Here is a 26,602-nt window from a genome sequence, read left to right as displayed (position 1 = left end):
CACCTCCTTCAAAAGGTCCCATGCACGCACTGCTACACTCAGTGCCACTAACCCTGCATCAGGCCACCACGGACCCACGCCTCTACCGGAGACTCCTGGACACTCACGGGCAAGTCTGGGTCAGTCTCTTGTGAGGTCACTGCTCCTTTCTCTTGGATCCTGGTGTGCATAAGCTTTTGTTTGTGCCCTCCAAGGGTCTGTTTCCTCAGTCCTGTGTAAGTTCTGGTGGCTCTATAGTGGGGTTAATGACGACTTCCTCCAGGAGGTCTTATGCCATCCCAGGCCTATTGCACCCGGAGCCCCTGCCCCTGCGGCAGTCCACTGCTGATCTGTACCTCTGCAGGAGACTCTTAGACACAGCACAGTTTAGGCTTTAGCATAGTTTAGGCTTTCCTTAATATAATGAAAAAGAAAATTGATTATGATATCAACCATGGGTACCATAACTCCTTTTAGGGAAGAAAGTGTATCATTTGAATAAATAATTTGAAGGGCTTTTCAAGCTTGGAAAATTTTTGGTCATATCTCTTCAAATATTTTTTCAGTTCTCCTTTTTGCCTTTGAGGACTCTAATTACACATGCATGAGGTTGCTCAAAGTTGTCCTACATCTCACTGGTGCTGTTTTCATTTGTTTTATTCTTTTTATACCTGTTCTTCATTTTTCCTAGTTTCTGTTGCTATGTCTTCAAGTGCATTGTTTTTTCCTTTCTAATAACTGATCTGCTGTTAATCACATTTCATATTTGCATACCAAATATCTTTGGTATTTTAATATCTTGAATGACTCTGCCTATATTTTGAACAAGTGAAATATAGTTATAATGTCTTTGTTTGCCAATTCTAACATTCCTGTCGGTTCTGAGTGGGTTTCAACTGATTACTTACCTTCTTCATTATGAGTCAGGTTTCTCTGCTCCTCTGTAAGTCTGGTAATCTTTGATTGGGTTCCAGACATTGTACATTTTACCCTGCTGAATGCAGATAGTTTTGTTTTTCTATAAATATTCTGGGAAGCAGTTAAGTTTCTTGGAAGAAATTTGGTCCCTTCTGGTCTTCCTGTGGTGACGTGTTAGGTGAGTCCAGAACAGTATGGGGCTAATTATTTCCCGTTACTGAGGTAAGACCGTCCTGAGTTCTCTAGTCAATGCCCTGTGAATTATGAGTTTTGCCAGTCTAGGTTATGGGAACAGACACAGCTGTTAATATCAGCCCCATTTGAATGCTGAATACTGTTCCTGCTATTCTTCTTCGATGACTCTCTCTCCAGCTTCAGGTAGTTTGTTCACACACATGATTGATCCATGCCTTAGTGAATACTTTAGGGGGATCCTGTGCACATCCCTGGGTTCTCTTTTTGTGTAGCTCTTACCTTCATCCTGTGAACTCCACTGTCTTGATCTTTCTAGATTGTCTCTTCCATCCACAATTTTTGATATGTTGTGTTTTCACTCCTATTTAGTTCTAAGTATTTTCGGTCTTTTCTTGTGATATCTTCTTTTACCCATGAGCTATGTAGATGTGTGTTGTTTAATTTCCAAATATTGAGGAATTTTCCAGGTTTTATTTTAGACTTTCATCTCCATACAATTCTATGGTCTGTGAATATACTCCATATGATTTTAATCTTTTAGAATTTATTTAAACTGTTTTATAGTTTCGTAAATGATCCATTTTGATGAATGTTTCATGTATTACTTGAAAAAAATGTATTCTAACAGATTTTGGATGGCGTGTTCTATAAATGTCTACTGGATCAAGTTGGCTGGTAGTGTTGTTTGTGTCTTCAGTACACTTACTGATTTCATGTTCCATTAATTACTGAGAGAGAAGAGTTAGGTTCTTTAATGACAATTAAGGATTTGTCTAGTTTTTCTTTTAGTTGTCCATTTTTTCCTCTTGTGTTTTAAAACTGTATAATAGAGATGCATGTGCATTTAAGGCTCCATTTTGATGAATCAGTCTTTGTATCATTATGAAATGTCTTCTTTTATCCTTCTTCAGCTTTCTTTTGAGTATTTTTTGTATGATATATCTTTATCATTTACTTTAAACTTATATGTGGCTGTGATCAGTTAAAGATTCATATTATAAGCCTTCAGTTCAGTTCAGTTCTGTAGCTCAGTCGTGTCCAACTCTTTGCAATCCCATGAATAGCAGCACGCCAGGCCTCCCTGTCCATCACCAACTCCCAGAGTTCACTCAAACTCACGTCCATCGAGTCGGTGATGCCATCCAGCCATCTCATCTTCTGTTGTCCCCTTCTCCTCCTGCCCCCAATCCGTCCCAGCATCAGGGTCTTTTCCAATGAGTCAGCTCTTCACATGAGGTGGCCAAAGTATTAGAGTTTCAGCTTTAGCATCATTCCTTCCAATGAACATCCAGGACTGATCTCCTTTAGAATGGACTGGTTGGATCTCCTTGCAGTCCAAGGGACTCTCAAGAGTCTTCTCCAACACCACCGTTCAAAAGCATCAATTCTTCGGCGCTCAGCCTTCTTCACAGTCCAACTCTCACATCCATACATGACCACTGGAAAAACCATAGCCTTGACTAGACGGACCTTTGTTGGCAAAGTAATGTCTCTGCTTTTGAATATGCTATCTAGGTTGGTCATAACTTTCCTTCCAAGGAGTAAGCGTCTTTTAATTTCATGGGATTCAAACTCACGCCTCCAGGGGAAACTGCAACCTGAACGCAGCGCCTTAGACTGCTCAGCCATCCTGACTTCCTATTATAAGCCTTAGGACAACCAATAAAAAATAAATGAAAGTGGTATAGCAAATAAATGACTTGATGGAAAAATTGACAAATAATTAAAAATTATAAAAATAAGTCCAAAAAAAATAAGTCAAAATTTTGGAGATGGAAAGTACAAACTGAAATTAGGAACACAAAGGATGGTTTAATAACAAGTTAGATGCAGCTTAAGAGAGAATTGAAAGCTTCCCTGGTGGCTCAGACGGTAAAGCGTCTGCCTGCAATGCGGGAGATCCAGGTTCGATTCCTGGGTCGGGAAGATCCCCTGGAGAAGGAAATGGCAATCCACTCCAGCACTCTTGCCTGGAAAATCCCATGGACGGAGGAGCCTGGTAGGCTACAGTCCATGGGGTCACAAAGAGTTGGACACGACTGAGAGACTTCACTTTCACTTTCTTTCACTTAAGAGAGAATTAGTCAAGTACAAAATAGGTGAGAAAAAATATCCAAGACTGAAGCACAGTATGAAAAATGCAAAAACAACTTTATCATTAACATTAAACTCAAACTAAATTTTCAATAACATTCACAATGATCTCAGGCATTTTACCTTATACAAAATGAACTTCTAAAAGCTTTACTTTGACCTCATGAATTAGATGGAAATATTGAGCCATTTTTGAAATTAATTTAATTTTAATTAATTTAAATTAAATTAATTTCTTATAGAATATCAGCCATAATGTTATAACCAACATCTATCAAAATAAACAGTAAAAAGACAAAGACCTTATTCCATATATTTAGAAACTAAAAAGGCACTGCCAAAGAATTCCTGGATTAAAGAGAAAAATTCCACTTGAAATGACAGAACATCTGGATCAGACATAGGTAAAAATATTACGTATCAAATATAACAGTATGAAGCTGAAGTGGTACTTAGAAATAAATTTAGAGCATTTAATGTTGTTGTTGTTCAGTCGCTCAGTCATGTCCAGCTCTTTGTGACCCCATGAACTAGCATGCCAAGCTTCCCTGTCCTTCACAATCTCCCCGAGTTTCCTCAAACTCATGTTCATTGAATCAGTGGTGCTATCCAACCAGCTCATCCTCTGTCATCTCCTTCTCCTCCTGCCTTCAGGCTTTCTGAGCATCCGGGTCTTTTCAATGAGTCGGCTCTTCACATCAGGTGGCCAAAGTTGGAGCTTCAGCTTCAGCATCAGTCTTTCCAGTGAACATTCAGGGTTTGATCTCCTTGCAGTCCAAGGGACTCTCAAGAGTCTTCTCCAGCAGCACAGTTCAAAAGCATCAATTCTTGGTGCTTTGTCTTCTTTATGGTCTTTATTACTCCTTTGGCAGGACCCAAGACTCTCTTTGGGTCCCCCCCGTACTGTGAGTTGGAAACTCACCCCATGCCATAAGCTCAACAATCATGGATCGCACTTCATTTCATTTCCTTCTTTCAGACAGCACTATCATGCACTGCACTACCATTCTCTGCTGTTTTATGTATTTCTTTGGGTTTCTAGTTATTTAAGATGAGAGAGCAAATCTGGCCTCCTTTATTCCATGGCAGCTGAAAGTAGAAGTAATCTGCATTTTTATAAAGTTTGAAAACATGCAAAACAATGCCACATATATATCCCCCCTTTCTATACATAAATAAATATGTATTCATATAGACATAGTTTGGGGGAAATGAGCTAATAGTATAAAAACCATGCATAGGGAAGCTGAACACCAAATTTGGGAGAAAAGTTACTTAGAGGGAGAGATAGCAGAAAACTACCCTGAAATTGAGATAATGAGCAAGAATGGTAAAATTTTAGAGTTCTTTGAAGATTAGTAGTAGGCACAGGGATATTCACCATGTTTTTCTATATACTTCTTGTGTGCATGAAATATTTTATAATAAAAATTTAAAGGTATGCAAAAGGGAGAATAAGTAAAGAGTATTAGTTAAAGGAGTATTCTGGAAAGATAAAGAGGTAAAATAGGATAGTAATTAAATGTGTCTATAAGCCACATCTAAGCCAGATGGCACTTTTTGGCGTGGGGACCAAGTGGTAGCAAACAGAAATAATACATCTTCTTCTCTCACCAGCCAGGTCTCGGCAGGCTGTGATTTACCTGTTGGTGCTTTCCTATGAGTACTTTCTACTCCTGGGCAGAATTCTTTGATCAGTTGTGTCCAACTCTTTGTGACCCCATGGACTGTATCACGCCAGGCTTCCCTGTCCATCACCAACTCCTGGAGCCTACTCAAACTCATCTTCATCGTCTTAGTGATGCCATCTAACCATCTCATCCTCTGTTTTCTCCTTCTCCTCCTGCCTTCAATCTTTCCCAGCATCAGGGTCTTTTTCCAATGAGCCAGTTCTTCGCATCAGGTGGCCAAATATTGGAGTTTCAGCTATAACATCAGTCCTTCCAATGGTTATTCAGGACTGATTTCCTTTAGGATAGACTTGTTGGATCTCCTTGCAGTTCTCGAGACTCTCAAGAGTCTTCTCTAACACCACACTTCAAAAGCATCAATTCTTTGGCGCTCAGCTTTCTTTGTAGTCCAACTCTCACATCCATATATGACTACTGGAAAAACCATAGCTTTGACTTTGTTGGCAAAGTAATGTCTCTGCTTTTTAATATGCTGTCTAGGTTGGTCATAGCTTTTCTTCCAAGGAGCAAGTGTCTTTTAATTTCATGGCTGCAGTCACCATCTGCAGTGATTTTGGAGCCCAAAAATATAAAGTCTGCCACTGTTTCCACTGTTTCCCCATCTATTTGCCATGAAGTAATGGGACCAGATGCCATGATCTTAGTTTTTTGAATGTTGAGTTTTAAGCCAACTTTTTCACTCTCCTCTTTCACTTTCATCAAGAGGCTCTTTAGCTCTTCACTTTCTGCCATAAGTGTGGTATCATCTGTGTATCTGAGGTTATTGATATTTCTCTTTGATGGAACCCTTCATAACCCCAGCTTCCATAAACACCACAATGTTACCACCATGTCTTGTTGAGTTATCTGTTGACCTGCCTCTGGACTTGAGCTCTTGGGTCACTGTTGTGCTCTCTCTTAACCACATAGATGATCTATGTCTGACTTTGGCCTCTCAGTATCTTGGCGCTACTTCTCTTCAATGATCATCTCTTGCTTGGATCTTTGCAATAGCCTTCTGACTTGTTTCCCTTCATCATTATTCCCTGCTGCATCTACCCTTAATATGGTAGCTGATGGAGTGGTCCTCTGAAAACCTCGGAGCATGTCACTTCTCTGCTCAAAATTCTCTGTCTTGCTCAGAGGAAAAACCAAATTCCCCTATTGCCTTCAAAGAACTGCAGTGATCTGGCTCCTTCCACCCCATCTCTCACTGCTCTCCCCCACTCCCTGTCCCTACTCATCACTCGGGGCTCCCTGATGCGTCTAGCACCTGCTTGGTGTGCTCCTGCCTCAACTGTACCTGCTGCTCCCTCTTAGAAACTTTTTACCTGATTATCTACCTGGCTTGTTCTTTCTCTCACCAAAAGTGTGGTTTTCTCAATTGTCACATTTTACAGGTCTTTCCAATCCCTTTATTTAAAGCTACTCTCATTTTCATGATGCATTCCATTTCTTCCTCTGCTTATCTCTTTCTCCCTGGTATGTGTGGTCCTCCAATATACTATAAAATTTATTTCTTAATTTTTTTTATTGTCTGTCTCCCTCCACTGGAATATAATCTTCATGAAAACAGGGATTTTTGTGTTTTATTTACTGCTGTAATACAAGCACCTAGACAAGTGCCTGGCAAGGAGATTGCCAACAGTGGCTTTGAGGATCTGTTTCCTCCTTTACTCAGAGACTTAAGGAGTGAGGGAGAAGGGTATAGCCCCTTGTACCAGCTGTTCACCTGGCACACTTGTGACAGCAATCCCTTAGACTGGGCTTTGAGCATCAGCTAGGCAGAGTGCTGCAGAGGTGTTCCTAGGTCCCAGGTGTTTAGCTCCTTCAGGTCTGGAGAGCCCCTCTCTGACTTTCCTGCCTCTTGTAGGGACCCAGAAATCATTTGATTGCTTCCATGCATGAATGCAAAAGAAGGAGGTGGCAGAGGATGAGATGGTTAGATAGCATCACTGACTCAGTAGACATGAATTTGAGAAAACTCTGAGAGATAATGGAGGACAGAGAAGCCTGATTGCTGCAGTCCATGGGGTTGCAAAGAGTCGGACACAAGTGAGCGACTGAACAACAGTAACAAAAGCATAAGAAGGCACCGTAACTCTCCAAGGCTGTCCAAGGCTCCATCTGCCCAGGAGCTTGCTGGCACTCTCCTTACTGGGCTCTTTCTGTCTTTCTGGGACTCAGCCCAGCTCTCAGATCCCACAACTCTATCTAAGAATTCTGTTGCCTTTCTGGGCTCCACTTCAGATCAGGGAATAAGGACTTTCTCTATGTAGAGTCCACCGATATCTTTTCAATGTTCCCCACCCCCACCCCCCATCTCTCACCGTACTTCACCTTCTCTCTTCTCCTCCCCCAAGCTGGAAATTTTTCCATAGTATAACAAGAACGCTAATCTTGCTTCTGTTCATCTCTCATCTGTATTGTGAATCCATTTTTCTAAGGGCCTGGGCTTTTGGAATCTAAAAATAGGAGGAGAGACATTATCTCTCTGCATTTGGGTGTCAAACTCTCAGAGGATAACTTGGCTGCTGTAACAGAAGAAGGGTCAGGAGCATGGGAGAGGGAAAGAGAGAGAGAAAGGCTTGGGTGGGGGAAATTGTGAAATATTTATAGAAGATGTGGTATATATACACAGTGGAATATTACTCAGCCATTAAAAGAATGAAATAAGGCTATTCGCAGCCACATGGATGGACCTAGAGAGTTTCATACTGAGTGAAGTAAGTCAGAGAAGGAGAAATATTATATATATTATATATATAATTATATAATATTATATATAATATATTATATATAATCATATATATTTATTATATAATTTTATATATATTTTATTTATATTTATATTTATTTATATAAATATTTATATAAATTTTATATATTATATATTTTATATATATTATATTTTATAAATTTTTATATATTATATATTTTATAAATTTTTAAAAAATATATTATATATTTTATATATATTTTTTATAAAATTTATAAAATATATAAAATATATTATATATTTTATAAATTTTTATATATTATTTATTTTATAAATTATATAAATATAAATATTTATATAAATATTTATATTATTTATATAAATTATATATAATTATATATATATTGTATAATTTATTATATATATAATTATATAATATTATATATATAATATATATAATAATATATATTATATATATTATATAATATTATATATATAATATATATAATAATATATATTATATATATTATATAATATTATATTATATAATATATTATATGTGGAATCTAAAAATAAATGACCTTACTTACAAAACAGAAAGAGACTCACAGACTTAGAAAATGAATTTATGGTTGCCGGGCGAGGGTGAAGGGATAGTTAAGGACTTTGGGAAGATCATGTACACACTGCTGTATTTAAAATGGATAACCAACAGAAACCTATCATATAGCACATGGAACTCTGCTCAATGTTGTGTGCCAGCCTTGATGGGAAGGGTGTTTGGGGGAGAATGAATACGTTATATGCATGGCTGAGTCCCTTCACTGCTCACCTGAAACTATCACAACATTGTTAATTGGTTGTACCTCAATACAAAATGTTTTGGCATTAAAAAAATAAAAATAAAATTTAGAAAAAAAGAAAACAGTCTCATCACTTGATGATAGTAATGACAACAATGATAATGATGGTGGCGCTAGTGGTAAAGAATCGCCTGCCAATGCAGAAGACATAAGAGACATGAGTTTGATCCCTGTGTCAGAAAGATCCCCTGGAAAAGGATTTGGCAACCCACTCCAGTATTCTTGCCTGGAAAATTCCTTGGACAGAGAAGTCTGGTGGGCTACAGTCCAGGGGGTCACAAAGAGTCAGACACGACAGCACACCCTGCTGCTGCTAAGTCGATTTAATCGTGTCCGACTCTGTGCAACCCCATAGACGGCAGCCCACCAGGCTCCTCCGTCCATGGGCTTTTCCAGGCAAGAGTACTGGAGTGGGGTGCCACTGCCTTCTCCGCTGAGCATACACACAACATTAATTGAGCACTTCCTGTATGTCAGGTCTGCTCCCAAGTGCTCTGTATACAGCATCTCCATTAATCACCACCACAACTCCATGTGTATTTATTATTATAGTAATTTTTCATAAGAGCAAATTGAAGTCTAGTGAGGGAGAGGGATTTACTCAGGTCCCACATTTTACAAATGATGGGTGTGGGCTTCAGACACAAACCTGGTGTACACCAAAGGCTGTACCTCCTGGCCTCATGGAACTCCTCTAGAGCCTGAGGATACCAGGCCCTGTAGATGGGAAATTACTCCATTTTTCCACACTCCCGGCCCCTCACCCAGCAAGAGTGGGCTGTCCCTCCTCTTCCTGCCGTGCCCTGGGAAGGGCTGAATCATCCCCGTTTGTCCCCATGGTCAGCCTCTCCCTGCAAATTGGGCTTCCTACTTTGCTTCTGCTTCAGTAGGTTTCCAATCTCTCTCTCTTCTTCCTTCTCTTTGTCTCTTTTTCTCAGTGTGGCTTAACAAATAAAATATAAATTTAGCTGAGAGCTTATACCACAAAAAGGGAAGAAGTGATGAGTATAAGCAGCTAACAGAACCCAGGGGGTTAACACCCTGCTACCACACATGAAGGTCTTGTGGGGAGAGGACTGAGGATCTGTGTGTCTTTGCTCTTGGGGGTATTCAGACTGCCTTTGCTGCTTCCTGAAGAGATGTCCTGGGCTCCTCCCCAAAGAGCAGCGTCTTTATCAACAAGTAGAAAGCTGCAGCTTCTGGAAGGTGGCCCAACTCCAAATTATTTCTACTGTCAGAGGACTGCTACTTTGGAACAACAAGCTAACTCTTAAAAAAAAAAAAAAAATCAAATATCAGCCATTGACATCTTAGTATAGCTGAGGTTAACCAGCTAGCCCAGATCCAGAGTCTTTTATTTTATTTTTTTTTAAAGATACAAGCACCTCAATGTGCAAAGCAGCACTGTTTTTTTTTTTTTTTTTTCCTTTTTTGAAGATTTTTTGGATGTAGACCATTTGCACAGTCTTTGTTGAAATTGTTAGAATATTGCTTCATTTGTTTATGTTCTTGTTTTCTGGCCATGAGGCACATGGGAATCTTAGCTCCCTAACCAGGGATCGAACCCACACCCCTGCATTGGAAGGCAATGTCCTAACCACTGGACCACCAGGGAAGTTCCCAAGATCCAGATTCTTAGGGGACAGTCATTTTGATGGCAGTGAGGTGGGAGGAGAGGAAACTTGGAACAGGGTGCAATCAGTTGAGTCCGGGGCTGCGAGAGGGCTCTGGGCAGCTGGGCGAAGGCTGTGTGTCTCTGCAGGTGACGCCTCCATCAGCACCTTGGGCCTGATCCTCTGCGTGGGGCTGTCGCTGCTGCTCGTGTCCATCCTGGGCTACAGCCTGGCCAAGTGGTACCAGCGGGGGTACTGCTGGGAGGGTGAGTGAGCGCGGACCTTGTCACCCCAGCCCAGCCCAGCCCCTCCTCTTCCATGGTAGTCGGCCAGGCCAGATGGGGCAGCAAACTCTTTAGAATGGTGTCATGCAAAAATATTTCCTGCGGTGGCAGCAGTGGTCGAAGACTTGGGTGGGGTGGCTGAGCCCTTGGGGTGGCTGAACCCTTGAGTTGGCGGGGGTAGGGTTCTGGGGCCTTTATTGAATGGGGGGTTTTTCCCACACCCAGCAAGCAGTCGGCTTCCTCCTCCCTCAGAACTCACAGGAGTCCACTCCCAGGCCTGTGTGGGCCCCAAGGCCAAGGGTGATGGGCTAGACTGCCTAAGCTCCAGATGTCTTTTCTACCCCTGGCTCCTTGTCCTCTCTTCTCCTGCCTGTTTGTCTCGGGGCCTTCTCCTGAGCTTGCTGATGCTTCAGTCCCACTGGGCATCTCCTGGAATTTGCTGGGGGTGGCCCCAACTCTGATTCACATCTTAATTTCCCATAGAACCCAGGAGATCTGGGAGGGTGTACTAGAGTCCTGGGGGCTTACCAGGTGGTGCTAGTGGTAAAGAACCTACCTGCCAGTGCAGGAGACATAAGAGACGTGGGTTCCATCCCTGGATTGGGAAGATCCCTGGAGGAGGGCATGGTGACCAACTCCAGCATTTTTGCCTGGAGAATCCTGTGGACAGAGGAGCCTGGTGGGCTACAGTCCATAGGGTCGAAAAGAGTTGGACACGAAGTCACTTAGCATGCACTAGAAGCAGAGAACATTTCCTAGACCTGCAGTTAAATTCAACAGCTTCCACGGATGTTTGTTGAGCACCTACTATGTGCCAACGTACTTGTGCCTAATATGATTTAAAAAAAAATTCCATGTGAAGATGAAATTTTTAGTCTCTGTGTTTTTTTTTTTTTTTTTTAAACAAAGATATGAGGCTAGAGTCACAGAGTTGGAAAGTGGTGGAGTCTGGATTCCAGCCTCCTTCCCAGAATCATTAGTGCCCTTAATGGAGAGATCCCCAGTGGCAGGATCTATCCTCAAAGAGCTGGTGTTTCTGTCTAGAAAGAAGGGAATGTACCCAAGAGTTTGGAGCAGGAAGAAAACACTGAAGGAGCCTGGGAACCTCCCATGACATCCTGAGGCCCAGCCTAGCCATCCACACCTCCCAGACAGGCATGAGGGTGGAACATATGCTCCCAGAAGAGTGGTGGGTCACTCTCCCTGGAGGTACCAACCCTTTCTTTTCTTATTGTCTTTCTAGGGCCTAATTTTGTCTTCAACTTGTACCAAATCCGGTGAGTAGATTCAGGACAGATCGGAGTGGGATGGGTGGGGGAAGGCTATGTATGCTTGAGAAAGAATCAAAGATGGAGCTCAAACTTATTACTTCCCTTCCCTGTCTCCTCCCCATGGAGGAGCAAGCAAGAGAAAAGGGTGGAGCAGGGTCCATGTAGAAAGTTCCATGAAAGAAAACTTTAACACAGACAGGACATGGAAGATCCTAATGACAGTGATCTACTTCATCATCTGGGTGGGCATCATCTGTTCATCCATCCATTCATATATTCACTCACCCATCATTTATTCAGTAAAGATTCTATTGCAGTAAGTATTGTGGCCTTAGTTTCTAAGGGTACAAAGATAACTTGGCATAGTATCTGTCTTTAAGCTGCCCACGGTGGACACATGCCTGGTTACAGATATAATCTCAGACATAACATGCTGTCCAAAGAGAGGAGCAAATGAAGACAACTGGGGATTCAAGGAGTGTCCTGAGTTATTGCAAGAAGATTCAGAAAGTCCTCCTGTGATAAGTCGTTTCATCTGGTCTCTGCCACACAGCAGGCCTGCTTCTCATCTGGCCCAAGGGTTGGGTAACTCTCATTCCAGAAAATAAGTCAGTGAGTCACTGCTGGAAGTTTTTCCCATGCTCTGGTCCCAGAGAGAGGCCAGGTTCTCAGCCCCAGTAACTTGATTGGATGGTCTCTCTCAGGAACCTGAAGGATCTGGAGATGGGTCCTCCCTTCACCATCAGTGGCCACATTAGCAGTTCAGATGGAGGCTACATGAAGTTCTCAGACAGGCTGGTCTGATGAGGGGAGTGTCAACTTTCTGGAGCCCCAGAGAGGTGAGTGGAACATTGGTGAGCTCCTGAGTGAACCTGATGTCCCAGTGTGGTCCTCAGGTGGTTCAGGCACCCAAGCCTAGCACCAAAGATGGCTTGGAACCCACAGATAATGTGGTTCATCCTCCGGGGAGTGAGTGCTGTAGGAGATGATCTTGAGAGCAAAGACCTGGGATCATGCTGTCCCTGCCTCTTGCTCCACTGGGTCGCTCCTTTTACTCCTGTCCACCTGATCCATGCCTTTCTTTCCTTTCTAATCAGATGGAAGTTTTTAGAATGGAGCTTTCTATCTCAACCCTTTGCTCTGAGATGAAGGCTCCAGATGGCCACCCTCTCCAAGAAGCATCACTGTAGAACTTCTGAACTTGTTGAACTTTCTAAGCCCAGGAGCCGTTCTTGCTTCCTGGCTGGTGAACCCCATGATCACACCTTTCCTTGCCTGCCTTTAAGCCCATCCCTCTTTGCATCACAGTTGCTTTCTCCCATCTAAACACTTTTCCCTTCCAGCAGTCCCTCATGGACCCTCAGTTTGATTTCTCTCCCATCTCCACATAGGACCCCACACTCAGCTCCTCTATATGTTTCTCCCTCTGCCCATATGTGATGGTTCAGAGCAGCAGTCCCCAATCTTTTTGACATCAGGAACCAGTTTTGTGGAAGACAATTTTTCCACAGATGGGCATGGGGGGTGGTTTCGAGATGATTCAAGCATTTTCATTTATTGTGCAATTTATCTCTATGATTAGTACATCAGTTCCACCTCAGATCATCCGGCTTTAGATCCCGGAAGTTGAGGAGCCCTGGTTTAGAGGAATCCTTTCCAAGACTCATTTCTTTGTCATGTCCCCTTATCTTTTTCTGCAGGAGGAGGCTCCTGGCTCAGAATCCACCCCTCTTGGGCTTCCCCTGCCTTCAACCCCTGGGTCTTCAAGGCCTGGCCTGGCCCCTCTTGTGAACATTGAGGAGTCTTCTCTTGGGACACCCCAGCCTGCAGCGTGAGAGTCCCCGGGAGAGTCAGACCTCTGGGAACAAACTCTGTGATGTCACAGCGGCTTTCTCACAGAAACCAAGAGAAGGCCATTTCCTGAGGGGGAGGGGCTGGTTCCTGGGGGGCTCCTGAGCCTGTGGCCACAGGTTCCAGGTGCCCTGGAGAGCAGAGCCCTCCCAGCTGGGCGGCGTGGGTGGGGCTTGGAGATTCCGGAGGGGAGCTCTCCATTGGGCATCCCCAGCCACTTCCCCTGGGGGACTGACACCAGGGCCAGAAAACCTGTCATAGCCTCCACAGGCAAAGTCATGTGGGAGGAAGGGTCATTCCAGATGCTTTTAAACCTTCCTACCAGAAGCCAACTTCTCCTGAGAGCTGTATACTGAGCTTAGGCCTTGACTCTGCCCTGCCCCCCTCTGCCCTGGGTTCTGGCACTTTCCGCAAGTCCCCCCACCTCACTACCCAACCCCTCATGCCCTCCCACACATCTGTCCACCACCTGTGTCTGTTTCCCTTGCTACTGACCAGCGTCTGTGCCTCCCAGACAATTTTGAGGGCAGTACTGAGAACAGTCTAGAGACAAATTCTTATTTTTAGGTTCCTGTGATGGGGAGGGCCTGGTGTAGATAGCTGTCTCTCCCATGTACTCCATTTCCTGTGCAAGGCCTGCCTTGTAATGTGGAAAGTGGACCAGAAATGGTGAGAATGGGGGAAGAGGAACCTAGATTAGCCTGAAATAAACCAGATAATGCACATGGGAAATCAACAACCAAGTATAGCTTAGTGGACAGAACAGTTAGTTCATGAGTCATGACTCCTTCCTCCAGTCTATACCTTACTGGACCTGAGGTGGGGCCCAAACTGGGATGTCAGCTTGCATGCTAAGCTGCTTCAGTTGTGTCTGACTCTGTGCGATCCATGGACTGTAGCCTGCCAGGCTCCTGTTCACGGGATTCTCCAGGCAAGAATACTGGAGTGGGTTGCTGTTTCCTTCTCCGGGGGGTCTTCCCAAGCCAGGGATTGAACCTGTGTCTTCTGCATTGGCAGACGGGTTCTTTACCACTAGCGCCTCCTGGGAAGCCCCGGGATGTCACTTTAGTAGGTACTTTATGCAGCATTGTTCAGTCCAGAGGGACTGAATTCCTGAGGCAGCTGTGGATGGAGCAGGGTCTAATGGAGGTCCTGCCATTGGTGAAAACAGCAGTTAGAGCTACCAGCCACTGGTCTCCCTGACAATGTCCCAGAACAAGGCCAATAATATACAGAGGCCCAAGACCATAATAGGTGAAGAGAAAAGTCACATTTGTCCTCCTGTCCTCTCTTTTCTGAAGCCTGGTTTCTTTCTTGTTTTGGATTTTAACAGATTGACTTGCCAGGGCCTGGGGGCCATTCTCCCGACAGAGCCAGGTTACAACTTAATAAGCCAAGTCTCTGCCTTTGGAGGTCTTTGGCTGGGCCCCAACTCCTCTATTCCTGGGTAGGTGGAGGTGGGGAGGGGCCCCCTAGACTCTGGACCCCTCCCTTCCTTGAAGGCCCACTGGGAGAGGTGTGGGGAGGGGCTACGGGCTGACCTGGTGCCCTTCCTCCTTGCATTTCAGTTCTGAGGGCTAAGCACCATTGCTTAACCCAAGGGGGTGTCCAGTATCAGTAAACGCTCAGCTGCGCCCTGCTCAGTATGGATCCTGGGTCTGCAGCCCTGGCAGGGCCTCCCTAACCCCTGAAAGTGACCTGGGGAAACCTCAAAGGCTAGGGTCCTGGGCCCAGGTGGTCTTGGCCCCAGGTTTGATGGCTGCAGGTAGGGAGACAGGGACAGCTGCCCTAGGCTGGGAGAATGGAGGGTATTTCCTATCCTGGGGAGCGGAACTGAGACCCCGCCACTTCCTCTTTTTGGGTCCTCTGACGTGTTCCCTGTCCTCTCTGCCTCCCCCTCGTTTTCCTCACTTCCGGTGTCTGACTGGCTAATGCAGCTTTCTTTACCCTGGACTCTACATCTTTCTGTTGGGGGCAGATTCCAGCTCATTCAGAAATGGCGAGGGAGCAGATGTCTAGAAATCTGGCTCCAAGTCTGGTTATTTGCTGGGCACCTTGACCCATGGCGATGCCAGCACCGCCCCCGCCACCCAGGCCTTCCCCTTCCTCGTAACTTTTCTTCACCTCCCTGGCCCCAGGAGCCAGGAGGCAGTCATGGACAGCCCGCAGTTCCGTGGACTGGCTGTTCCCAGGCCACTGACTGACACCCTGTTCCTCTTTGGAGTCTTTGCCAAGGCTGTTCTCCTGCCTAGAATGCCTTCTCCCCCCGACCCCCACCCCCGGCCACATCTAATCTCCATGGTTGGCTCAAGTCTCATCTTTCCTGTGGCTTCCCTTGGACTCTAGACTTGATGCCACCCAAGCAGGCAGGGTTAAGTCCCACAGGTTTTTAGTAACCATTAAAAGTGGAGTCAATAGGAGGTGCTTAATAAATGCCAGCTGAGTGGAAGGAAACACCCACTGTGGCCACAGAAGCCTGCCTGGTGCTAGAGAAAGATGCTCAGGTGACATGAGGAAGAGAAGAAACTGCTTATACAGTGCAGAGTCTGCAGAGTGCAGTGCACTTCCACACACACCACTGTGTCTTGAGCCTGGTGGCAACCTTGTGATGTGGAGACGACTATCAGTCTCATTTTACATATAGAGAGATTGATGCTCAGAGAGTTGGTATTCTTTGCCTAAGGCTGCACAGCCAGCAACTGACAGAGGCAAGGCCTCATGGATACAGCCCGACCTCTGGGCTTGGAGGGAGGAGCACTGTAGAACAGGGTCTGGGGTAGAACCTGTCCTGCCATGCTGTGTGGTCACGGGCAGTCACTTCACCATCCTGGGATTAAATTGCAGCATCTGGCACTTAAGGGACTACTTCCTCAAGACCCCTCTCTGTTACTTGAAGCAGAAAAAGAGTCCTATCTTTTTTTTTTTTCTTTTCCAAATCTCTGGGCTCTCTGAGAATTGGGCCATAAAGAAAGCAGAATGCTGAAGAACTGATGCCTTCAAACTGTGGTGCTGAAGAAAACTCTTGAGAGTTCCTTGGACAGCAAGGAGATCATACCAGTCTATCTTAAAGGAAACCCTGAATATTCATTGGAAGGACTGAGGCTGAAGCTGAAGCTCCAATACTTTGGTCACCTGATTCGAAGAGTGACTCATAGGAAAAGACCCTGATGCTGGGAAAGACTGAGGGCAGGAGGAGAAGAGGACAACAGAAGATGAGATGGCTGGATGGCATCACTGATGCAATGAACATGAACTTGGGCAAACTCTGGGAGATGGTGAGAGACAGGAAGGCCTGGAGTGGTGCAGTCCATGGGGTCATGAAGAGTCAGATGTGACTAGGCGACTGAATAACAACTCTGTGTTTAGTGCCACAGAGCTGGCACTTAGTAGGCATACCATAATTTGAGTGGCTGCCTATAGCAGAAAAGAGAAGAGAAAACTCCCTAGGGCACTCTGTTGTCTTCTCTGTGAGTGACAGTGCTGCTTTCCCCGTTTAATCCCACTCCTCTGTGATCTGCTGAGCGTTGCTTATCTTTTGGAGCACTCTGCCAGAAGAGCCAGTTGTGTGTGGCCCTGGTGTGTGGCCATTCCCATCCAGGCTGGATTCTCCAGAGGTGAGCTTTTGCACTCTCCTTAGTGGATTCTGACTTCCTGTATCTGAGGAGGCTGGGCAGTACTATATTTCATGGCCACTGACCAAAAATGCCCTGCAGGCTCATTTCACACCCAGCTTCTCACCAACAAGAGCTTCTTCAGGTGTTCAGGCATCGGGATCCGTTGTGAACTTTGAAAAAGGAAAAAGATGGAAAATCATCCACATTGTCGTAAACTGTGCTTCCAGCTAAATGAGTGTTTCCTTATATAGCATGTGCAGAGTCACAGAAAATTATATTCCTGCTTCTCTGGTGGCTCAATAGTAGAAGAACCCACCTGCAATGCAGGAGAAGTGAGTTGGGAAGATCCCTGGAGAAGGAAATGGCTACCCACTCCAGTATTCTTGCCTGGAGAATCCCATGGACAGAGGAACCTGGCGAGCTACAGTCCATGGGGTCATAAAGAGTTGAATATGACTTAGCAACTAAACCACCACAGTTTAGTGCATTTCATACACAAAAGAGGCACGTATAAAGTGTAGTGATAACTCTCTAACACAGGAGGTGGCAGCTGAAAGGTGATGGCTGCAGTTCCCTTTGACCCTGATAGTTTAGGATCCTAAATATGACTTCGTCTTTTTTTTGACCCTGGCTAAGACTGATGAGTACTGAAGACTGGACCATTTCCAACCTATCCCTTCTTGAGCAGGAAGGTGAAACACTAACACACGCCTCGGATTAGTGCAAGGCAGGGACTTCAAATGCACTGTCTCATTTCATCCTCCCCGTCTCCCAGGCTAGGGAACAGAGGCTCAGGGTCTGGAGAAATGATTTGCTTAAGGCCAGGCAAGACTGTATTTTCTTTGTAACTCTTCCTCACTTTTAGCCTCTGCCCAAACTAGCAGCTCTCTGAGATCCCTGGCCCCCAAGGAAGCAGGCCCCTCCCTCTGGTCTCTCATCTCTTTTCCAGCCCCCTGGTGTGCTGAGAAGGACTTCTCAGAAGCCAGGGCTCTCCAGGCCCTGTCCTCAGCTGTGAGTTTCTCATCGACCCATTCCTCAATCTTTCTTTTACTTTTTATACCCCCTTTCACCTCCAAATCATCAAATTCTGCTTATTTTTTTAAATTTTAAAGCAAGATTTTAAAAAATATATAATTTATTAATTCTTGGGCCTTTGTTGCTGTGTGGGCTTTTCTCTAGTTTTGGGGAGAGGAGGCTAATCTGTAGTTGTGGTGCATGGGCTTCTCAGTGGTGGCTTCTCTCATTGTGGAGGACAGGCTCTGGGGGAGCATGGGCTACAGTTATTGTGGCTCATGAATTCTAGAGCACAGGCTTAATAGTTGTGGCTCATGGACTTAGCTGCTCCGTGCCATGTGGGATCTTCCCAGACCAGGAATGGAACCCACATCTCCTGCATTGGCAGGCAGTGTCTTTACCACTGAGCCACCAGGGAAGCCCAATTCTGCCCATTCTTTATGTCAGCTCAATTTTCACTTCTCCAGAGGAACTCCTTCAAGACCTGTGGACCTCCTTGTCTTTTAGTCTTTAATTCCAGATACTCTCCTGTAACCTAATTATTGATCATTCCCTTGTATTCATTCATTCTTACAGTTTCTATAACAGGTCAAGAACTGTGCTAGGCACTATGAGGGAATACATTCCCTCTTGAGAGTAACCTCACTCTCCCCTACTTGATGGGTACTTCTTGCTGGCAAAATTCAGAACTTACACCTTTTCTAAGTTCTTTATGGTGCCTTGTACAGCTCTGACCATAGCCAGTGACTCCTCAGGAAATTATGTTGTAGGAATCTTCAGTCTCTTCGGGGAATCTTGGTTGTTGCTTCATCCCTGGACCAATCCTGGGTGCTCTGAAAAACCAGAACTTTTGATTCTGTCTTCCCAACCTCAACCCTTTGATCATCCAGCGACATAAATCTGGAGAAGGTGCAGATCTTCTATTTGAGTTTTTCTATTTGAGGGTTAAACTAAGGGATGGCCAAACCCATGAAGAAGCTGGGCAGGTGAGGAGGGGGCTCTGAACTTCTGTAGCTCCCTTTCCAGTTTTAAGGACCTTGCCCTATGCCAGTGTCTTCCTGCTCCTCTCTCTGGCCCAGGGTTCTGAGAACCTCAAAGTGGGAGCAGATGGGTCTTTCCTTACTGTATTTTTAAAAGTGCTTAGTGATCAAAAAACCATCTAGAAGCAGTGATATTTAAGCAGTTCTAGTACAAAACAGGAAGCCAGTGGCCTGGTGAATTCTCACACTTGGGGACCAGAAGTGAAAATGTTCTGCCTGCCCAGAGCAGTAGCAGGTCAACAAAACAACAGGTGGGGTGGTGCTGGAGGCCCTGCCAGACTCCCTGTCTTCTGGGTTGTCCCTGCAGAGCCTTGGGGGCTATCTCCCCTTCTCCAATGCCTAGGAGGAGGTTTCTCATACACAGGCAGGGGGCCATGGGGAGGGAGAGGGGTGGAAAATGTAAGAAGCCTCATCTTCAGGTCTAGCCCCAGTAGCTGGTGGGCCCCAGGTGCCTTGTTTGTAATAAGGTTGCCGCTGGACTTGAGGATTCTGAGGTCCCCTCCAGCTGCAAGGCTGTTTCAGAGTGTGGGTGACTTCAGTTCCATGGGGCTGGGGGAGGGGGGCAGGGGAGGAGGTAGGCAGAGACACCTGAATGTGTTGCATATGTGTGCTTGTGTGTGTGTGCTGCAGAGGTGAGCCAAGGAAGACAGGGATGTCTTGTTGCCTGCTGTATTCCCAGAGGACCTGCCCATGACTAGTGTTCAATGAATGTTTGCTGACGGGGTGAATGGCTGCCTGCTCAATGTTTTCATGGTCCCCTACCTTGCTTCCTGACCACATCCCCTTGCTCTAGGCTTCCTGTTTAGTCTGTAGCCCTGAGTACCTTCAGTACCTAAGAGCTATAGGGTGAAAATAGCAGGGAAGGGAATAATCATGGTATAATGTGACTAAATCAAGATGATAAGCCTGAAAACAAAATCAAATTTATGTACTACCTGCTTTCTTTTGGTGCTAATGTCTGCCAAGTATCCATTCAGCCCCAGGCTACTGTTACCATCATTGCTATCTCATGTTGGATATTATTTCTTCGACATATTTCACATGCATTTCTCTGTGAAGAAATCCGTTTGTTCAGGCATTCACTTATTCATCAAAAATGTGTTGAGCACCTAGGCTATATATTAGCCACTGGTTTAGCATGAAGGATACAGAGATAAACCAAGAGGAGTCTCTGTCTCCAAGAGCTCAAGTTGAAATGAGTACTGCATGTTGTAGGCACAATGACAGCAGTTGCCCAGCGAATTCAGGAGCAGAGTCATTGAGAATATTCTCTCCATTTGGCAGATGAGAAGACTGGGGCCCAGAGTTGACAAGATAAGATTAAGCTAGGGCTTCCCTGGTGGCTCAGATGGTAAAGTGTCTGCTTGCAGTGCGGGAGACCCAGGTTCGATTCCTGGGTCAGGAAGATCCCCTGGAGAAGGAAACAGCAACCCGCTCCAGTATTCTTGCCTGGAAAATCCCATGGATGGAGAAGCCTGGAAGGCTACAGTCCATGGGGTCGCAAAGAGTCAAACGTGACTGAATGACTTAACTTTCAGTTTCAGGTGAGGGTAGAACTCAGGTCTCCTGAGATCTGTTCCATTCCTAAGCACTCTTTACACTCCCTGGGTTTGTCACCTCTTCCCTTTTACCCTTGGGGCATCTCTAGACCAACCACCTTGCCTTGGAAGCCTGTCCATGCAGCCTGAGTGGACAGATGGACACTTGTGCCATGTGAGTGTCTTGCTTTCTTCACTCTGTTACAGCATGCTGCAGCACTTGTTCTGCTACACGTGTGGTCTCTTTGTCCCCTGTTTGAATTGTGGGCTCAGATCTTACAATATTTCAAGTTTTGGGAGAGTCTCCCAACCTCACTTAGCATCATCTAATAAACTGTGTATTTTACTCCTTTCAATTCAGTCCAACAAATGTGCATTGAACACTCTAGCTGGACCAAATGCTCCTGCCGTGACCCCCATGCATGTCTCCATCACAGCAGGTTCAGCTGATGCCTCTTATGACCCCGTACATCTTTTTGGCTCCACACCTAGTTCTGGCCAGTTCTGAGTGGGCTCCAACTGACTTTGTGCTGATAAGTCTCTTCTCCAGTGCCCACTGCACATCACTTGCTTCCTGCCCTGGCTCCTCCTGTTCCGGCAAAGCCCACACAGCACCTTGCACAGGACCCTGAGAATGCAGAGGAGTCAACATCTCTGCAGGAACCTCAAGCAGGGGAATTCAGGAACTGATGGATCAGGACTTCTGTTCTCAGGGGATGTTTGGAGGAGGACTCTCTATATGCTCCAATTAACATTCCGGTGGGATCAATTGCTCCCAGCATGACCAGTTTGATAAACTATTCTTGTTTTGGCTTTTCCTTCTCCTGGTCCCTTGCTCTTGTTCCCTGTGCTTAACTTCTAAATAAACTACCTTCCCACAAGTCCTTGAATCAGGCTCTGCTTCTGAATGGAGAAGTTTAGGCTGCCAGCAATGACTTCCTTATATTGCAAACCTGTCTGTATTCATTTATGTACTTGCTCGCTCATTCATTCCATCCCCAAATACAAACTGAGCGTCTACATTCTAGGTTTGGGAATGTAGGAGTAAATGAAAGAGATAAAGTCCCTGCTTTCACATATCTTATATTTTCTTGGGAGTGACAGGCTATGAGCAAATAAACATATAAATAGATCATATCATTTTAGATAATGATAAGTGCTCTGAAGGCAAAAAGCTGGAGATGGAAGGATAGAACAGAGTTGGGGAGGATACTTGGATAGGGTGGTCAGTGAAGACTTCTCCAAGGAGGCTCCATTTGAGGAGACACTTGAATCAAATGAGGAGGGCATTCAGGAGAAGACCTGGGAGGAACAAGGGCTAATGACCTGAGATAGACATTAGACTGAAGCAGAGTGGGCAGGGGGAGATTGCAGGAGGTATGTCAGGAGAGTGGGCAGATACCAGCTCATCTGGACTTTACCAAGATCAAAGGAGAGGGCTTCCAGCAGAGGAATAACATGACCTGAGTCATATGTTATGAAGATCATGTAGGTTACTGTACTAGATTAAGTATACTGTACAAATCACACTGGATTAGATTAAGGGAGCAGGAGTGGAAACGGAGGGGCAGGAAGGGGATGAACAGTGGTCCAGGTGAGACAAGACAAGACAATGGATTTGACCAGGATAATACTGTGGGGGTGGTGATAAGTGATTGGATTCACCTATTTGGAAGGTAGAGCTGATTAGGACCTACCTGGTGGATCAGATGTGGGTTGTGGAAGAATGACTCCTGATTTTTTGTTATGAACAACTAGGTAAATGACGGTGCCATTTGGAGGGGAAGACTTGGGGAGGAATGAGTGTGTGAGGGAGTCAAGAGTTCTGTTTTAGGCATATTTTTGAGATGCGTGCTAGACATCTAAATGGAGCTGCTCAGGGGGCATTAGAATTCAGAAGCCCTGCTCAGACTTTTGGAAGTCATCAGCATCCAGATAGCATTTAAATGTATGGACTGGGAGATATCCTCTAGGAGTAGCGAGGAGAGAAGGGTTGAGTTTAACAGAACAAGCAGCAAGTCATCAAGTTGTCCTCCAAAGGAGTGACTCTCAGACTTTGATGTGTACGTGAATCGCCTGAAACTTGATTATTTGTAACTTACTGACTAAGCAGGTCCCTGGGCACTAGCCTTAGAAATTCTGAGCCTTGGAGAGAAGCTTAGGAAGACAAGTAGCCCCAGATGGTTTAAATGTAGGTTATACTTTGAGAAACTGTTCTGGGGGATAGGTAGAGGGTGGGAAGGGGAGGACAAGAATAGCCCCAACAAGCGTTGGGGTGACTAGATAGCAGGATCCTAAAGAATGTTTCTGTTCTCTCCAGGGCTGTCATGAGGCCTTACCCTCCACCAGCCCCTCCTTCCATGTACGGAGAGGTATACCGTGTGGCACCCAGACTGTCCTCTGGCAGTCATGGGCCAGTCTTTGCCATGCACCCCTCCTACCCCAGAACTAACCAGCCCTACAGAGCAGCTGACTTACGAAAAACCCTTGACTTCACCCCTGTGATGGATGGGCTGTCACTGTCCAAGGAACAACATGGCACCAATGACACTGGGATCTGCAAGACAGGTGCCCAGCACAGGTGTCACTAAGAGCAGAGGAATGGCAGCCCAGTTTTCCTCAAGGCGAGTGACCATCAGATGAGTATTCTAACTGCAGCGGGGCTTGATGGGCATCTCCACACCTTTGGATGTGGACTCAAACTAAGTGTATCACAGTACTAAAGTTTTCACATCTGAAAACTCCGAGCCTCAGCTCCAAGCCCTCATCCAGCGCCAGGTCTGCCTTGCCAACTGCTGGAGGAACTTTCCCTTGGCTGACTTGTCATATTGACTCCAGAACTTACCATCTCCCCTCTATCCCCTGCCCATATATCTCCCTTCCATGGCCATATTTCACTTTTCTTATCATCCACATTCAAGTATGTGTGTGCTTAGTTGCTCAGTCCTGTCTGACTCTTTGTGACCTCAAGGACTGTAGCCCTCCAGGTTCCTCTGTCCGTGGGATTCTCCAGGCAAGAATACTGGAGTGGGTTGCCATGCCCTCCTCCAGGGGATCTTCCCAACCCAGGGATCAAACCCAGGTCTCCCACATTGCAGGCAGATTCTTTACCGTCTGAGCTACCAGGGAAGCCCACACTGAAGTATGATTAGTATCAATACCTCTGGTTCCTGTTTCTCTCACTCCAGCCAATCATCAAGTCTTGCCAATTCTCCCTTCGAAAATGTCTTTGGAATCTGTCACTTCCTTTCCATTCCCACTGTCCCTGCTCATTTGATTGGATTATCATTTAAGCCTCTGGTGTGGAATGAATGTTTGTGGTCCCACCGTTCATCTGTTGACGCCCTAACCCCTGAAGTGCTGGTATTAGGAGGCGGAGCCTTTGGCATGTGCTTAGGGTTAGATGAGGTTGTGAGAATGGAGCCCTCGCAATGGAAAAAAGGGTCCTTATAAGAAGAGGAAGAGAAACCAGAGCTCTCTGCCACCCCTCCTCCATCCCACCCCGCTCAGTAAGGAGAAGGAGAAGCACCCATCGTGAATCTTTAGCCTCATCTGCAAGTCAGGAAGAGAGCCCTCACTAAGAAATGAATCTGCCAACAGTTTGGTCTTGGATGTCCCAGCCTCCAGCACAATGAAAAATAATTTTGTGCTGTTGAAGCCACGCAGCCTACAGTATTTTGTTATAGCAGCTTGAGCCAATACATCTCCCGTTCCATTTCTCTGCCTCTTGCCTTCGTCTGTTGTGTGGATAGCAGTGTCTTTCATGACACTTCTCAGTGATTATAGTCATATATACTTGTTGTTGAGCAGCTTGGTGCTTACCTTCATAACCAGAAGGTGCCCTCCATGAAGCTTTGCGTCTTTCGTTCACCATTCTTGACCCAGGGCTGAGTACCACGTTGGGCGCGTAGCAAGAGGTTACTAATATACTCCTTCAAGAAATGAAATGCTGATAAAGAATGCCTCCGACCAGTTCTCTCAGCTTTCTTCCTGGTCCCTTCTGACTCACGCCTGGGGGGCTGACCAGGGTTATCTTTCTGAAACACGAATTTCACTGCACTCAACCCTTCTTTTGTCAGTGCTTACTGGACCCTGTCAGTGTTTACCAGCACGCTTTCTGAATGTTTATGGGCGTGATAACAAAGTTAAGATCAAGCTGATAGTGAGGAAAGGTGTGGTGGATCAGTAATAAAAATGATCATAAGTGATTAATACAAATTTTTAAATTGTGGATTTGCTTTAAAAGAAACCCCCAAGCCCACGAGCACCACAGGAAATGGATGAGTCATGCGTTCCAAGTATCTAGTGTCCTCTAGATTGGGGCTTGATAAAATCAGCCCTAACTGCTAGAACTACCTCGCTTGGTTACCAGTGTACTGTCCCAGGTGGGCATCATGTTAGTGTCCCCTTCTCTGCTGTTCGCAGGTGGGGCTCAGAGACCACCGCCCTCAACCCACGCTGCCATGTGGGCTCCATTCGGTGAAATGGGTGGGACTATCTCAGGAGTCACGACCCGACCTGTGCGACCCTGTGTGCATTGGGAATGGGGTGGAGAGAAATGGAGATCAGGGAAGACAAGGGAGACCCGTTGACCATGGCTATTTACAAACTCAGGAAAGCACAGTTCAATAGAATTTCCTCTTCAGTGGAGCTGACCCATTTCCCCTCTCCTTAAAGAGGAAGTTCCATTAGCTCATAGAAACGCAGAGTCACCCATTCCTCAGCTTGGAAAAGCCCTCACAGGAGGTTTCTCAGTGTAGGAACAGACAGGGATGTCTCTTGGGGACTTTATTCCAAATTCCTGAGAAGTCTGGTGGCATCTCACCGCTGTTTGGAGGAACTCTCTCAGTTTCTCCCATGGCCCTGGTGCTGGGCAGTCTGAGCTGAAAAGGGGAGGAGACCCAGCCCAAACTCGCACCCATTCCACATCCTCAGACCCCCTCTCTCTTGAATCTTCATATTCAACATCTTGGCCAGCCCTCATCCAACCTGCCCCAGGGGCCTTTCCATTTCCAACACTCAGTTCCAGGAGAAAGTGACCAATCTCACACTTCTTACCAATCTGACAAGAAGACCTTTGGGGAAAAGTCTGAGCAGGTCCCAAACAGTGTGAGATACGTCAAGTTCTGTGAAGGTGATAGATCAGGGCTTCCCCGGAACTAGTTAGTTTCTCAGATTAAGAGGGGAGAGGTGTGGTTGGAGGCAACACAGTGGAACAGAGATGCGGTGTCCCTGGCCACCTCCTGGAGGATCCAGGATGTGACAGAGAGCAAAGTGTACCCAGACTCAAGCCTCGAGCCCTGGGTCTGCTCCACCCGCTGGGCTGAGCTTGGGGAGAGCCTCAAACCCACATGTGGCTTTTCGTGGAAGGAGGAGGCTGCTTTTAGAATTGAATGCAGATGGCTTCCGCCCTTATGAGAAGTACCTCTGGGACACACTTCCAGGTTGGGGGTAGCAGTTGGTGGGTTCCAGGGACACCTGGTTTGCTGTCTTCCTGGAAGGGAGGGGCCATTGGGGTCTCCTTTCAAGTTGTCAGAATTCACATCCAAAACACAGTGTTCTCTGTCCCATGGTTTCCTTTTCAGTCTTCCTAAAGAACCAACTCACTGGAAAAGACCCTGATGCTGGGCACGATTGAGGGCAGGAGGAGAAGGGGATGGCAGAGGATGAGATGGTTGGAAGGCATCACCGACTCAATGACTTGAGTTTGAGCAAACTCTGGGAGACAGTGAAGGACAGGGAAGCCTGGGGTGCTGCAGTTCATTGGGTCGCAGAGTTGGACACGACTTAGTGACTGGACAATTACAACAACAAAGAACCTCTGCATACTCTTTCATTTATATCCATTTTCATTATCTCTCATTATATTACATAATTTTTACATTATCATTCTTTTTTTTTTTTTGGTGGCACCCCATGACTTATGGGATCTTGGTTCC

At 45.6% G+C, this 26,602-nt stretch overlaps 1 protein-coding gene across 1 annotated transcript in view; it reads left to right on the top strand.

The window, feature by feature from the left end:
• Window positions 1-24,922, top strand: part of SMIM35 (small integral membrane protein 35) — an 80,660-nt gene extending 55,738 nt beyond the window's left edge. Inside the window, exons 2-5 of the mRNA XM_070803221.1 lie at window positions 10,174-10,317; window positions 11,579-11,612; window positions 12,311-12,445; window positions 13,307-24,922. Of these exons, the coding sequence (XP_070659322.1) occupies window positions 10,174-10,317; window positions 11,579-11,612; window positions 12,311-12,410 (278 nt within the window). The 3' untranslated portion in view covers window positions 12,411-12,445; window positions 13,307-24,922. The remainder of the gene's footprint in view (window positions 1-10,173; window positions 10,318-11,578; window positions 11,613-12,310; window positions 12,446-13,306) is intronic.
• The last annotated feature ends 1,680 nt before the right edge of the window (window positions 24,923-26,602 follow it).

The sequence above is a fragment of the Bos indicus genome, chromosome 15 (genome assembly GCF_029378745.1).
Source record: "Bos indicus isolate NIAB-ARS_2022 breed Sahiwal x Tharparkar chromosome 15, NIAB-ARS_B.indTharparkar_mat_pri_1.0, whole genome shotgun sequence".
Lineage (NCBI taxonomy): Eukaryota > Metazoa > Chordata > Mammalia > Artiodactyla > Bovidae > Bos > Bos indicus.
Note: the sequence above shows the minus strand (reverse complement) of the source record. Positions and strands in the feature narration are given on the sequence as shown.